This window comes from Perissodus microlepis, chromosome 22 (assembly GCF_051167445.1).
Source record: "Perissodus microlepis isolate ML-2025 ecotype Zambia chromosome 22, ASM5116744v1, whole genome shotgun sequence".
Taxonomy (NCBI): domain Eukaryota; kingdom Metazoa; phylum Chordata; class Actinopteri; order Cichliformes; family Cichlidae; genus Perissodus; species Perissodus microlepis.
In genome coordinates, this window is record NC_140481.1 from 7,566,363 (window position 1) to 7,580,708 (window position 14,346).

Here is a 14,346-nt window from a genome sequence, read left to right on the forward strand (position 1 = left end):
ACACACACACACACACCTTCATACACCAAGTTTCTTTTTGCACATTTCTATTGCACTGTCTTGGGTCCACATCGTTGTCTTCTATGTAGTGTTGCACTTCCTTTGTTTTTTTGTTGTTGTTTTTTTTGGAGGGGGAAGAGTTGCAATTTTTGCACATTGCACTTTATGCAGTCCTGTGTTGGTTGTCTGTTATTTGTCATATGTAGCACCATGGTTGTGTAGGAATGTCATCTCATTTTACTGTGTACTGCACCACTGCACATGGTTGGAATGACGGACACTGTCTCTACTTTTAAGATTAATCAGAATGAAAGTTTTAAGCTTAAACAACTAATAAAGGTTACTAGCTACTCTGTGATGAGCTTAGACTGAGTCTCTGCTGCAACTGAGCCTGGAAACACAGTTCAGGAAAATATGCAAAGGGAATTCATTTAACTCTGATATCCACTTGGTAAGATGCTTAACCCTCACAACTGCTTCAAGTGAACTCTGAATGTAGATTCTGATTACAGTCAATTATGTTCAAAGCAGTTTAGAAAGGGATCCTTTAATGGCCAGTTTGAACAGGACTGATAATTACAGCAAATGAAACCTGTTTAGCGTTCAAGTGCTCATTTGAATATTGTTTCCTGACAGACTCAAAATGTAAATGTGAACCAATTCTTTAACCAATAGCTTTCTCACTGCTGGCTTTTCTCCAAATCCTCACACACTCACATTTTCACTGTAAAATCATCCCTGAAGGAAACCTTGTGAGCCAGAGTTGTTTTCCCCCTGATATCAGGCACTCTGTGCAAAACCTTCCAATAACCTTGGTTGCATTCTGCATCATCAGACAATTCAGACCTTTTGTCACCAGAGACTCAGCTTAGGCGTGTCTCTGTGGGTGCGCGTCAAAAAACAATTACTAGATGAGTCTTCTAGAAAATGACGATCACCTGATTCACTTGACTGTGAGGGTTTCTTTTCTCCAACTAGCAGCAACCCGGCCAACTCCCTTCCTCACTCAGGGGAAAGTGATGTTCCCTCCCCAGTCAGAGCAACATTGATGTTCCATCAAAATCTGACAGCTCATTTCTTCAAAAAGTCTCCTCTTGCCTTCAGTTTCATGTACGCCTGTTCTGCTATCACTGAAAATACTGCTTCAGCTCATTCATTCTCTGGGTGCTTGTCACAGAGTTAAATTAGGGATACGTGCTTCTTACATCAAAGGTGAAAAAACAGTAAAACTGAATGCAAAGATTTTGCAGAACAGGAAGAGGAAACTCACCGGTGTTCCGGGGAGACCTGATTTTCCTGACGGTCCCGGTTCACCCGGCTTGCCCTGGGATACAAGTTAAAAAAACAAGATATAATGGAAAAAAAACTGATGAGGAAGGGCAGTGAGAGAAACAGCTTGAGTGCCACTTTATGTCCCTATCTGTCAGCGTGACACCGTGCTGTCTCTTCTCTGCATCAGACAGCCATGCCAGTGACTGAAAATGACTCACCGGCTCTCCTCTTGGGCCTAAAAGTCCTTCTAGCCCTGGAGGTCCCCGAAGACCCTGTAAGAAGACAACATTAGTACCCTGCATTCAAACTGGTTGAATGAATTTTATCGCATCTTCAGGCCAAAATGGGGGCCAGATGCTAAATATTAGCATCAGTGCAAAACCCTCCTTTCTGGAGTGAGCGGCATCTTTTCATCACTACAGCTGTTTAACATTTACAATTTACAGCTGTTTATACCAATTTTTTTTTTTTTTTTTTTTAAAAAAGCTCTGATTGGTCCCCAACATGGCTAAAGCAGTTGATATCAGCGCAAGTGAGTGATCAAAGGTGAACAGTGCCAGAGATTTAGGTCCATTCTATAAGGTGTCACTGGCTCCTCTATAACACATGGACATCACCAAATGCTGGATTTCGTTTTTTGAGATGCTCTGCCAGGACTTTACTACAGCCACATTCAGTTGTTGCCTGTTTGTGGGTCTTTTGCCTTCAGTTTGGTCTTCAGTAACTGAAAAACGTGCTTTGTTGGGTTGAGATCAGGTGACTGACTTTGAGAAACTCTTGTGTTGCTTTAGCAGTACGGGTCAACAAAATTACTTTGTGCAGCATTTGCCTGAATCTGAGCAGAGAGTGGAGATTAATCAGACTCTGATAGTGTGGATACCACAGTATCTACTGCTCACAGAAATATTGTTGCCGTTTTCTTGCCTGTTGGACAAGTCGGCCGTTACAGGCCTCTGATTTATGCAGAGCGGTTTATAATAAAGCAGGCTCAGAATTCATTTAGAAAAAAGCTTCCTCAGCCTCTTTTAGCATCCGCCTGCAGAGCCTGCGTTTGATGGGAAAAACCACGCTGCATCGCCACGTTGTAGCCAAAGAACCGCAGGTGTAAACACCAGTTCTTACACTGAAGCATGCTTTCCAGATTCAAGTAGCATCACGTGTAGCATCAGGTCATTCATTTGTGAGCTGCACTCAGTTGACTGTGTTGCTCAATAGCGAAAGAAACATGCAAAGAGCTAATTTGATCTCCTTACGTAGCATTGCCTTACTGGACCGCAGCCTCTGCTGTAGGAGGCTGTTAAATGGGAATTCTTGTTGTTGTAGGTGAAAAATATATTCTTACTTCAGGAGACGTGAGCTGTGAGAACATTCTGTCTCATTGCCTCACAGCCAGAGGATCAGCTTGGTGAAAGAGGTTTTTGTGAAGTCCTCCTGCACATCGTGCCACAAGAAAAATGGGGGCATAACAATCCTGCAGTTTCTGAGTGTATGTGCGAGTTTTCACTTTGACGAAGAGAGAAACCCCCCCCCCCCAAAAAAAAACAACTAAACTAAACAACTCCCACACAGTGTCAAAAGATAAAAACGGCACTGCCACGACTTGGCCGCAGTCGTTATAAAAGACATGATTAAAGATGCCGGTGATGGTGTGCCAGGAAGAAACTTTTTTATTATCTGCATTCCCTCAATCAATACATCTGCTTCCAGACAACATTCATGATCACCGTCAAGAGCTCAGCGACTAAGACAGAAGGTGCTGGAGGATTTCGAAGGGGGTGACAAATGTTTACAGCAGGGGGGATATCAGAGAGCTGCAGTCGAGGCATTATCAGGGTTTATTTGGGGTTTTTTCATGTGTACATTTATTTCCTTTAAAGGTATTGTCTGTTCCTCGGTGCGCCATAAGGGCTGAAAACTGAATATAATAAAAGCTGCATTTTTCCTTGTGGTGCCCCTTTCTGTACAGTGCTTAATAAATGAATTAGAGCGTCATAAAAACAAGAAGAAATCTGTCAAACGTGTTTAAAACTAAGAGTTATATTGTTATTGTCATGATCCCTGGGTTTTGATTTTTCTGGAATCACTATGTTTTCCTTTTGATGCTTGTGTGTTGTGTTCAGTTTTGCTTCCCCTGTCTTGTTATTCCTGATTTGTTCTTCCCCAGCTGTCTCCACTTTCTTAATTACCTTCCTATGTATTTACTGTCTCTGTCCTCCACTACCCTTTGTCACATCCTCTCCTCTCGCAGCATCTTCCTCGAGTTCCACGTTTTTCGCAGCTTCTTCTTTGTTTAAGTTTGTGAATTATTGAGCTTTAGGACGGCAATAAAACTGTCTTTTAGTTTATTCTTTGTCTCTGATTTCTGCAACTGTGTCCCACACGACCTGCCACACAGCTGTGTGACAGTTATTTATTAGGAGAGTAACTGAATTTACATCTTCACACCCGAGTTTGAGTCAGCACTCAGAAATTAATCAAGCATAACATTCATTCACTAAAAAATGTTCAGTTTAGGAATGCAAGTAAATTAATTGGCAAATTATTGGCGTCAAATAATAATAATATTTTGGGGTTTTTTTGTAAAACAGTACATTTGAAAATTCCTAGAAAACTCCTAAACGATAATGTTAAAGTTAAAAACCTGCACATACTGGTTGCTAATTCCCACTACTGTTAGTTTAGGGCAGCTGTGTGATAAACCTTAGCCTGAGTAGTTCTGTAATAAATGTATTAAGCACTTAAAGTAGACAGGAAGGAAGCGAAATTTGATAAAACCCACCACGTACCTCTTTCCCAGCTTTACCGTCACGTCCAGGTGATCCCGGCTTTCCATCTTCTCCCTGTGCCACATAACAAAAAACATCAACTAAACAAAGAGAGGATATGAAGGTTACATTACGATGACTCATAATGTAACCTTTGCTGCTTATAAGAATAACACAACACTGCAGACCAGACAGCTTCCTGTAAGAATCTATATGATGCTTCCAGACTACGCTGAGACATTCTGCACTTGTAAACTTTCAATTTTAAGATTGAGTTTAATTTACATGGAAGTGACAATGAAGGGTAAGTCTCGTGTCTACGGCAACAATTCCTCTAATAAGCTGTCTGCAGAGTGGCTGCAGGGCGAGGAGGCTGCCTGCCTCGCTGTGACTCACTCAGACTTGTCTGTAATGAGCCATGCTATTGGTCACGGGGCTTTGACAGAATCCAGAAGAAAGCAGCAGGTGCAATGAGTCTCTATTAAAACAGGTGTTTAAAAAAAAAAAAAAGGTGAGCCTCTGGGCTGGTGTCAGATATGAGGTGACGGTGCAGTGCGGCGAGCTAAACAGCGAACGTGGCTGTGTGCTATACCCTGCACCCCTGCTGTGAGTAAGGCTGTTGAGCCGGAGACTAAGTAACACTCCTCGCCAGTTTCACACTGCATGCATTTGTGAGCAGTTGAGAAAGTGACGGTGCAGCACTTTTCAAAGCCACCAACGACGACACTCGCGGCTACATTTGTTGTCCTTTGTTGCACCATCACTGATTATATTTGCATGTTTTACTTGGTTTTTCTTGAGGGTAATATGAATGCAGCAAGTCTGCACAGACACCAAGATTATTTTGGGTAGTTGTTTCAGGACCCATCACGCTGTCTGGGAAACTGCACACCTCTTCAGGAAAAAAAATGCTGTCACAAAACATAAATAAAACTGCACTGGTGCAGATTTTCTGCTTTTTTGCACTGCCAGAATCTCTGGTTTTAGCTTGCATTTTTAAGGTCAGCTGTTTATGCGCGGCCTTGTGAAGTAAAAGGAGAAACTGTGTCCCTTCTTGTTGCTGGAATCTCTCAGTATTTGTATTCTTTAGTCGTGGCATTACAATAGTTGATAAAGTCTGTAATGCGGTGGGTTATTTTACTTTGCTTTAGGAGTCTGATACTGCATGAAAAAGGAAAAATAGCTATGTTTTAGTTAAACTGAGGGTTAGACTACCAGGCAAGCTCAAGATAGCCAGCGTTTCTTTGTGGTAACTGGCTGAAAGAAACCTTAAAACCTCAGTAGGCGACAGTATTCAATGGTGGTTATCAACTTCCTTACGTTTCATGTGTCATTTATTCAGTTAAGTGGAAAAGATAATAAACAGCTATAGAGAAAATGAAAAATGTCTTCAGAATTATCCATCATGTCTCTATGTGTTGCTCTCAAAAGCCAGATGTCTTTAAACTGGTATTTTAAAGTTTTCCTTTGGTCATTGGCTGCTTTTTAATCATTATGATTTCAGTCTTTGTACCTGACCATTCATTAACACTGACCTATAACTCCTTCTCTTTCTCTTGTAATGTCTCTAACATATTATTCTTGTTTAACAGCGCACCTCTCTGCTCAAATACATTAAAAGCAAACCAACCTTAGTTCCTGGAGCTCCAGGTTCTCCTCTGTGGCCTTTAAAGCCCTGGTTAGAAAGAGAAGGTGCAGCGAATCAGTCACAGCAATTTGCATATCACCAGGTTCTTCTATCAGATCTACTGCTGGCTACTTACAGGGAGTCCCCTGAGCCCTGAGTTTCCTGGGGGTCCAGTTTCACCTTGTTTGCCCTGAAAGGAAACACCTTGAGTGAGCAAATGTGTATAAATAAATATAGACAATATCTTCCAGTTAGTGTTCAAACGTTTTATGCTCTGTGGGTCATTTCCATCAACTTACAGGTTCTCCTGGTTCACCTGGTCTGCCATCTTTTCCCATTTTGCCAGGCTGCCCCTGTGATAAAGGAAAACAATTATTTAGGGTCTGCAACGTCAAAGACCCAAAGGCCCACTTATGGTTTTATATTGCTGCCTAAAATAATCACAGCATCCAGCAGGAACTGCATATTCATGATGCTTTACGTTCTCATGATTTTTCTTACTATCAAGCCAGGAAGCCCTGGTGGTCCCTGGATTCCTTTGAGACCCTCTTTGCCCTGGTGAAAACAAACAAAAACGGGTCACCAACAAAAAAGAAATGATTAATAGCCATTATTACGGCACAGGACGGTGACCTACACGCTAGAGGGAAGCGGGTTGTACAATAATGACACATGGGTAATGGGTTCTCTGAGCAGAAAGTACACAGGGTGCTAACTGACCTTTTCTCCAGGGGGTCCTGGGGGGCCCGCAGGCCCAGGCAACCCATCGTTACCCTGAAGAGGAAGAGACGATGTCAGTGGAGGTCAATATTCACTGTTTTTTTTTTTTTAAAGCTCCCGTATTCTGACAATGTTGTAAACAAGGCTGAAACATCGACTTACAGGTGTACCCATTAATCCAGGAGGACCTGGATGACCAGGAGGCCCCGGGTGACCCTATTAAACAGATAATGGTCATTAAAATCGAGCTGAAGACTTTGCATTGGATGTTTGTCACAGTGGAAAAACACACCTTGTCCCCTTTGTCTCCGGGGTTTCCAGCAGGTCCTCGATCACCTTTTACACCCTGTGGTGACAAAAAGAGAAAAGCATTTGGTTGGAAAAACTTTAGGCTTGAGAAAATAAAGTTCAAAATATCTCCCTAACATCTGAATGATGTAAAAAAACAAAACAAAACTGATGGAAGCAGCTAATAAGTTTGGCAGTAAGTGAGCAAACATGCCTTTCCTCCATCGGCTCCGGGGGCCCCTGGAGGTCCGGCTAGTCCTGGCGGGCCCTGCAGTGACACAGCAGACCATCAGTCACTGTCCGAGCCAACAGTGGCGAGCACCGTCGCTGGTTGCTAATCGTTCACCGCTACGCCCCAGAGGAGGCCGAGCTAATGATGCAGACAGAGACTCGCCATCCGTCACCTGCTGTGACGGATGGCGAGGCTCAGACCTCATGGCTCACACAGGGCAGCAAACACACACTTTATAAAATGTGCTTAAATACGTGCTGTTACATTATAATAGACTTTAGGCAAGAGAAGTGAAGTGAGGTCATTCACTTTAATTATGACATGTTAATAACTTTGACCCACTTGGTATCCATCTTCTCCATTTTTCCCAGGAGGTCCCTGTTGTCCTTTATCTCCTGGGATTCCTGGGAGTCCAGGTGGTCCCGGTGGTCCTGCAGGGCAGTCTGAGCAAAACTCCTAAAGATGGCACAGACACGCTGTCATCAAATGATCCACATATCAAATCATATCAAATAATGGCTTCTTACCTTTGGGTCAAAGTCTGGGGCTTTTCCCTGGGAGACAGAAAATAAATGAGTTAATGGAAACAAAGTAACATCAAGGGTTCTGTGCACAAGCCAAAATTGTGTCCAAAAAAGTATCACATATATATAGAATATAAACATCTTGCTCCAAATTGAATGCTGCGTTCTAGTGGACTCTCAAGATTTCCAACCTCAACTTTAAAACTAGATTTCAGAGTTTTATTCCCATTTCCCCAAGCTGCAGCCAGAAGCTGACCATTTACATTAGTGAGACTCTAAGGTTGACTTTAATCTTTAACAAAAATAAATTATAGCCTTATAAAGTTGGAAGGATGAACATGTTAGCAACTGATCATTCAGCAAACACAAAGCAACATCCATTCAGCCGTGCATCTGTTTCCTGCCAGTTATTTGGGTCCAGGTCGTGGGGGTGGCAGTCTAAGCAGAGGAGCCCAGGTCATGGCCTCCAGGTCTTCTGGTAAGATACTGAGGTGACGTCAAGGCAGAGAGGACACATAAGATGCCCAAACCACCCAAACTACTCTGAGCCCCTTCTCAATGACTAAGTTCCCTCATCCTTGCTGTACAGCTACACCTACACCACTGATTGTGGGGGTGTCAGCGACACCCCCACAATCAGTCACTGCAGTCAGCGTGCGGCCATCAAACAAGAGCTGGATGCAAACCAAGGTTTCAGACCGACGAGCAACAGGCCTGATGCTTTGTACTTACTTTGAAACCCCCATAGAAAAGCCCAAAGGACACTGCATGTAGTTCCAAACTCCCGAGCATGCTCAAACAGCAATCTGAGTATTCATTTAGTCTCTCTCCAATATTGCTCTCATTTTATGTCTATTTTCTTTCATGTTAAAGTCTGAGAAACATATTTAGCTGCTAAGCTTAGGCCTTTTTAGAACCTTTTCATGAAAAAAAGCTGTGACCAACAAGTCCAAACAATTTGGTAAAAATTGCTCTGATAACTCACATGATCCTAGTGATAGTGACAGGACAAAGTGTTCTCATATCCCGCTTTATATTTAATGCATGCACTAAAGCAAACAGCTGGAGAAACAGAAGCTCTGATGTAGCCTGTTGTTCTCTAGCTGTGTGTACTTACAGGCTCTCCTGGTGAGCCCTTTTCTCCTGGCCTTCCTGGCAGACCCTACATTTGGAGAAAAAGCCACATATTACATTTTCTATCAGCTGAAGATCACAGGCATGCATCAGCATCCACCAAAACTGTGGTTCACTGCAGAGAGTTATACAAGTCAAGACAAGTGAAGCATAAATGAACTTATTTATGAGTAAATATTTCAGTGTTGGACTTACATTGTGACCTGCTGGGCCTTGAGGACCAGCGACACCTGGTGGACCCCTCAAACCCTTAAACCCAGAAATGCATGTTAAAGACGATACAATAATAGCATGGAGTTATTTAAAAAATGCTTCAGTAAATATTCACCGCAGGTCCAGATGGTCCAGTTTGTCCTGGAGGTCCCTGTAAACAAGAGTCATGGTGAAATTTGTGGCTAACGTTAAAGCAACATTGTAAATCTTCAGGATCTAGACGATGAGATGTTACATTTCCAGTAAAGTGTTACATATTTTGGCATTAGAGTTTATCTTTGGTGCTTCCAAGCAGAGAAAAAAAATAAAAAAAAAATACGATGGGCATTAACAAGACTCTGTCGCTAACTTAGATGGGTTACCAGTGATCTGAAGGTCAAAAGGATCACTGTGGCGTGGTGTACGTACCGTTTGTCCTACTTTGCCTTCTCCTGCAGGACCCCTGTCCCCTGGTAACCCAGGTTCTCCTCTTGACCCTGGTTGACCCTGGGACGAAAAGAAAAAGCTAAATTTATTTCACCCTCCAGCTGCCAGTATGTTTAGCCAAGGTTCTGGCGTACTGCATTCAGCAATGATTGCCGAACCCAGAAATACAACTCAGTTTTTTCTGAGTGATTGGGGAAAAAAATGAATAAAACAAATACAATCTCAGGCTGACATTTCTGTAGTCAGAAGAGAAAACATCTCAGTGATGAGGGTGAGCAGTTTGACACCATAAATCCACCAAATGCCCCTTCCCAGCCTCACACATGCTGAAACTTTCACATCAAGCTCTTCACAACAAAGAGGCAGTCATAATCAGAGCGACGGTCACAGAGCAGTGGACACGGGAATTGCTTTTGCTGCTTTCTACAAAGATGAATTGTTTTTTTCCTCATTCGGGCAACAACAACTAAAAAAAAAGAATGTTTTTCCACATCAACAAAAGAGCACCTGTGCATGATAAACCGGAGCAGCTGAGGAGACCTAGAAAACTCTTTACAAACTTCTGAAATGACATTACCTTCAGCCCTGGGGGTCCTTGGATTCCCTGTGGCCCCGGGTCTCCCTGTAATACCACAAATAAAATTGGTTATTAACCAAAATACTGCAATTAAACATCTTTGAATAAATCATTTATGGTCCACAAAGAGCTCCTATTCTTCATGCACGTGACTGTATCGAGGCCTCAGGGCCGCACCTGGCAGCTGTAAAAGAAGTAAAAAGAAAAAAAGGGGAGTGAAAACTGCTGTGAGGCAAATCCGTTGTGCCCCTCTGCTGTTTTAATGTTATATGTCTTAACAATGTCCTTCCTGTTTGCTCTGCCCCGTCAGCAGGACGGCCACATGTTTGGATCACGGTGAAAAATGATGAAGACTCATGTTGAGCTGCAGCACAAAATGTGCCTACTCAGGCTTGTTTTCTGCCTCATACAAGTGCTCATATTACGCTGCGGTTCAACAGGCAAGGAGATGTTTACCAGCAGAACACGTGGAAATACAAAAGACTGTTCTGAGACACAGTCACACGGGAGAGGTAATCCTAACCTCGATAAACATACATTTATGTTGTTAAAATGCAGATAGACTTCATAATATCATGTCTAATATTGCTTTTCTGGTGCTGGTCAGTACAACAAAGTCATGCTGTGCTGGTAAATACTGTGCAAATTTACAGGATTAGATCCCAAAAGATCCCAGCATTTTAAGTCAAAGCAGGAAATGTGTATAAATGTATTGATTGTTTACATTATTAGGATGCCAAGTGTCAAATAATAATCAAATAAAAAGAGAAAATAATATGGTTTGGCAGTGTTCACTAGGATAATTCTCCCAAACTTTAAAGCAGCTGAAGGTAAACTGCTTAGGAATAACAAATAGGAAAAATGAATAAAATTTCTATGCAAAATTCCTTAAAACTGCAGTTCTTCTAAAGGCCACTTGAGGTTGGCTGCAAAAGTGAGTCAGCCTTCGCAGACTCCAACGTTCAAATACCAACTTCAGCCTTGAAAACAACTTGTTTACAAGCCGGTCAAGCACGTCTTTAGAGCTAATTTTGTCCTCGGGTAGGTGTAGCCAGTGGCAGTCGGCTACACCTCCTGTCTGTGTTTGTGTCTTCTGACCATTTTATTTGAATTATTGGAAAAATATTATGGATGCTATGTAATAAAGCCCTTACACAGAGCCTGTGCTCTAATTTTAGGTGTTTTTTGTTTGTCCTCTTTCTAACTTGCGTTAGCTGGCTCCATGGTGTAGCCTTTGACAGTATAAGAGATGGATACAGCTGCCAAGGTGATGGAGATGAAAAAATCTTAATGTGATACAGAAGGGCTGAAATCCAGAAAAGTTGATCTATTCTAATCATAATTGTGGCACTGTCCTATAATATGATATTGTATTAAATGACTTTAAATATCATTATAATTGTAGGATGAACTATGGTAAACATTCAGTAAATAACATAGCTGTGCCTTACATTTTGTCCATCTTTCCCCTTCCCTGGTAGTCCAGGAGGTCCAGTCAAACCAGGCTCTCCATGTGGTCCTGCGAGACCTTGTTGTCCTGGTTTTCCAGGTTCCCCCTAAAATAAATAATGGAATAAAAAGATTCTGCTTTTGTCTCTCAAGTCAGCAAAGCAGATGCCTCAGATACTTTTTGTTGCTCTGGATTCTGAAAGAAATTTAGGCAAAGTCAAATTCAATTCTATGTATGATCATTTATTATTTTAAATCTCAGTCTTATAATTATTATACACCTTGTCCTGCATATTAAAACTGAAGAGAGGGTACAAAGAGCTCTGAATTGCTACTCCTACATGTAGCTGCTGCAGCAGGATTCAAATGAATTCACAAACTGAAACAATGATGGAGGACATACAAGGTCACTCTTTTTCTCAGCAGTCTGTTTCTCTGCACTGCCAATACCAGTCTCAGCAAAGTCTTGATCCTGTCAAATCACACCCACCAAACACACTCGTGGATTTTAAACATAAGTGACTGACCTTGTCTCCTCTTTGTCCAGTTGGACCTGGAGGCCCAATAATTCCCGGTATGCCCTAAAACATAAAGATAATTCTTAGCTTAATTTAATAATGTGTAGTATAAAGTCATAGGAAGCACTTGCAACAAACATAAATGATCAGAAAGAAAAGACTAACCACACTTCCTGGTAGTCCACGGGGACCCTGAAGGCCAGCTACGCCAGGTGGACCCTGGAGGAAACACAGAGGTCATCGTCATCCTCTATCGTATAGAAAACGTAGCGCTTGGTGTTAAAAAGTGAATCCTGTTAGATGGAACTACTTACTGGGTCTCCAACACGCCCGGTCTCTCCAGTGAGTCCAGTCTCACCCTTTGGCCCCTGGAAGCAAAGCAGCTAATCAGAGATATTCCAGTCGGAATGACTGTAGCTTAAAACGAGTGAGGAGATAACAAGCTTTGTACCGGTAGTCCAGGTGGTCCTTTAAAACCTTGTTCACCAGGTAGTCCTCTTGGACCCTACAGAGAAGATGCATTAATTTAAAAATATATTTAAACATTTCTCTTAAAGCGTTAAAAGGGCTACTCTAAAAATGAATGAAGAATAGTGATGATCCTCTACGACAAAAAGACTTACTGTCATATGCTGCCTTAAGAATATGAGTCTGTTAATTCCAGCACATAATTCATGTTGCCTATTTAATGCTAAATATACCAATGCATTCTGTTCTGCTGCACCTAATATACAATATATCAGCAAAGCAGAGAGAACAGAGATTCAGGGCACTGCATGACTGTGTCAAATATTTAATTTACTTAGCCAATTAAGGAAAGTCTCGGGAGCTCTCTCACTGTAACAGGACATCCTCGCTGCAGCAACGTCAAATCTCTACTGGCACCTAGTGGGATCCTGAGCGTATTGCTGGTTGAAGCTTGGTTATGTAAAAAGAGGAAGTGAAAACTAAACTCACCATCTCTCCTGGTTTCCCTTGTTCCCCTTTCTCTCCTTTCTCTCCAGGTCTCCCCTTAAGGTAAAAACAAGCAATGAAATAAATGGCAAAAATGCAGAAGATGAGAAGAGTGAGAACAGTGTTTTATACTGATCAGGCATTATGACCACCTGCCTAATGTTGTGTCTTTCCCCCTTTTTTCTGCCAAAACAGACCTCGCTGAGGCATGGACTCTACTAGACCCCTGAACATGTGCTGAAGGTGTGATGAGGTATTTGTTACCAAGATGTCACCAACAAATACTTTAAGTCGTGTAAGTTGTGAGGTAGCGTCTCCATGAATCAGCCTTATTTATCCAGGACATCCAACAGATGCTCGACTGAACTGAGTTCTGGGGAATTTGAAGGTCAAGTCGATGCTTCAAAGTCATTGTTGTGCTCCTCGAACCATTCCTAAACCAGTTTTGCTTTGTGGCAACAAACAGGACAGTCCATGGCCCTGTCACTGGTTCACCACTGTTCCTTCCTTGAACCACATTTGATAGACACTGATCACTGCAGACCCCACAAGAGCTGCAGTTATGGAGACGCTCTGACACAGTCGTCATAATCTGGCCCTCGTCACACTCGCTCAAATACTTACACTTGCCCATTTTTCCTTTTTCTAAAATGTTCACTTGGTTCCTAATGTATCCCACCCACTAAGAGCTGCCACGATGAAGAGATCATCAGTGTTATCTGCCTCGCCTGTCAGGTGTCAAATGTTCTGTCTGATTGGTGGCATATAATATGTAAACATATTTATTTATTTTTTAAAATCAAGCAAATTAAAAGAAAGAAACAAAAAAACAGCCATTCTTCACGGATTTGATTCTGGAGTTTGTGAAATAGAAGAAGCGTACTCACAGGTTCACCAGGCTCAGGAATGACGTTTGCAACCTGTGAAGAAGAAAGCAGGTGACATCTCACCACATCTGCACTCTATTACAGTTAACACGCACAGAAACAGCAGAAATATTACTCACATTTCCCGGAATGCCCGGCGGTCCCATAGCTCCCACTTCACCCTGAGGCAGGAGACAATATGTTCAGAGTCTGGATGCTAATTACCTTATTACAGCTAATACTGCAGGGCGACCATTAGTGAGACAAATGCAGCAGCGTTCCTCCTATTCCTTCACTTTATTAAGGTGTCCAAAATATAAAAGTGGTTCCGGATTTTTGTTTTTTACCTTGTCGCCTTTTTCACCTTTTGGCCCAACTGGTCCTGTCTGTCCTCTCTCTCCCTATGGAAAACAAAATATTCATTTTTTTAAACAGATCTCAGATATTCATGTGCATATTAATACAGGGAAGTAAGAACTTTATAATTGGAAAGTCAGTCGGTCTCAAAATGGCATCTGGGAACAACCAACGGGCCCCAAGGGTTCCCAGGAGGTCACCCAGTCCAATTAGGGACATTCATTTTACTGGAGCTGACTTTAATAGAAATGATTACATAATGTACAAAAGTGAAGTAAGGACAGTGCCCCTTGTTTGCAGAAGTAAATCAGAGATATAGCTGTGAATGACTGTGAAAGCGTTGAGAAGCTTACTGGCACGCCTCGGTCACCTCGTGCTCCAGCAGTACCTAGCTGTCCAGGGGCACCAGCTTCCCCCTGGAAAA

The 14,346-nt window shown here is 42.2% G+C and overlaps 1 protein-coding gene across 4 annotated transcripts in view; it reads right to left on the minus strand.

The window, feature by feature from the left end:
- The window catches only part of col22a1 (collagen, type XXII, alpha 1), a 66,881-nt gene that overhangs the window by 12,050 nt on the left and 40,485 nt on the right, over nt 1-14,346 (minus strand). For all 4 annotated transcript variants that reach the window (XM_084919417.1, XM_084919416.1, XM_084919418.1 and 1 more), the window contains 28 exons: nt 14,276-14,338; nt 13,913-13,966; nt 13,706-13,747; nt 13,587-13,619; nt 12,703-12,756; nt 12,197-12,250; nt 12,060-12,113; nt 11,911-11,964; nt 11,755-11,808; nt 11,230-11,334; nt 9,779-9,823; nt 9,184-9,261; nt 8,891-8,926; nt 8,758-8,811; nt 8,546-8,590; nt 7,432-7,458; nt 7,247-7,360; nt 6,887-6,940; nt 6,677-6,730; nt 6,547-6,600; nt 6,385-6,438; nt 6,166-6,219; nt 5,964-6,017; nt 5,801-5,854; nt 5,668-5,712; nt 4,059-4,112; nt 1,491-1,544; nt 1,271-1,324 (listed from right to left, as the gene is read on the minus strand). In XM_084919417.1, the coding sequence (XP_084775543.1) occupies nt 1,271-1,324; nt 1,491-1,544; nt 4,059-4,112; nt 5,668-5,712; nt 5,801-5,854; nt 5,964-6,017; nt 6,166-6,219; nt 6,385-6,438; nt 6,547-6,600; nt 6,677-6,730; nt 6,887-6,940; nt 7,247-7,360; nt 7,432-7,458; nt 8,546-8,590; nt 8,758-8,811; nt 8,891-8,926; nt 9,184-9,261; nt 9,779-9,823; nt 11,230-11,334; nt 11,755-11,808; nt 11,911-11,964; nt 12,060-12,113; nt 12,197-12,250; nt 12,703-12,756; nt 13,587-13,619; nt 13,706-13,747; nt 13,913-13,966; nt 14,276-14,338 (1,551 nt within the window). The remainder of the gene's footprint in view (nt 1-1,270; nt 1,325-1,490; nt 1,545-4,058; nt 4,113-5,667; nt 5,713-5,800; nt 5,855-5,963; nt 6,018-6,165; nt 6,220-6,384; nt 6,439-6,546; nt 6,601-6,676; nt 6,731-6,886; nt 6,941-7,246; nt 7,361-7,431; nt 7,459-8,545; nt 8,591-8,757; nt 8,812-8,890; nt 8,927-9,183; nt 9,262-9,778; nt 9,824-11,229; nt 11,335-11,754; nt 11,809-11,910; nt 11,965-12,059; nt 12,114-12,196; nt 12,251-12,702; nt 12,757-13,586; nt 13,620-13,705; nt 13,748-13,912; nt 13,967-14,275; nt 14,339-14,346) is intronic.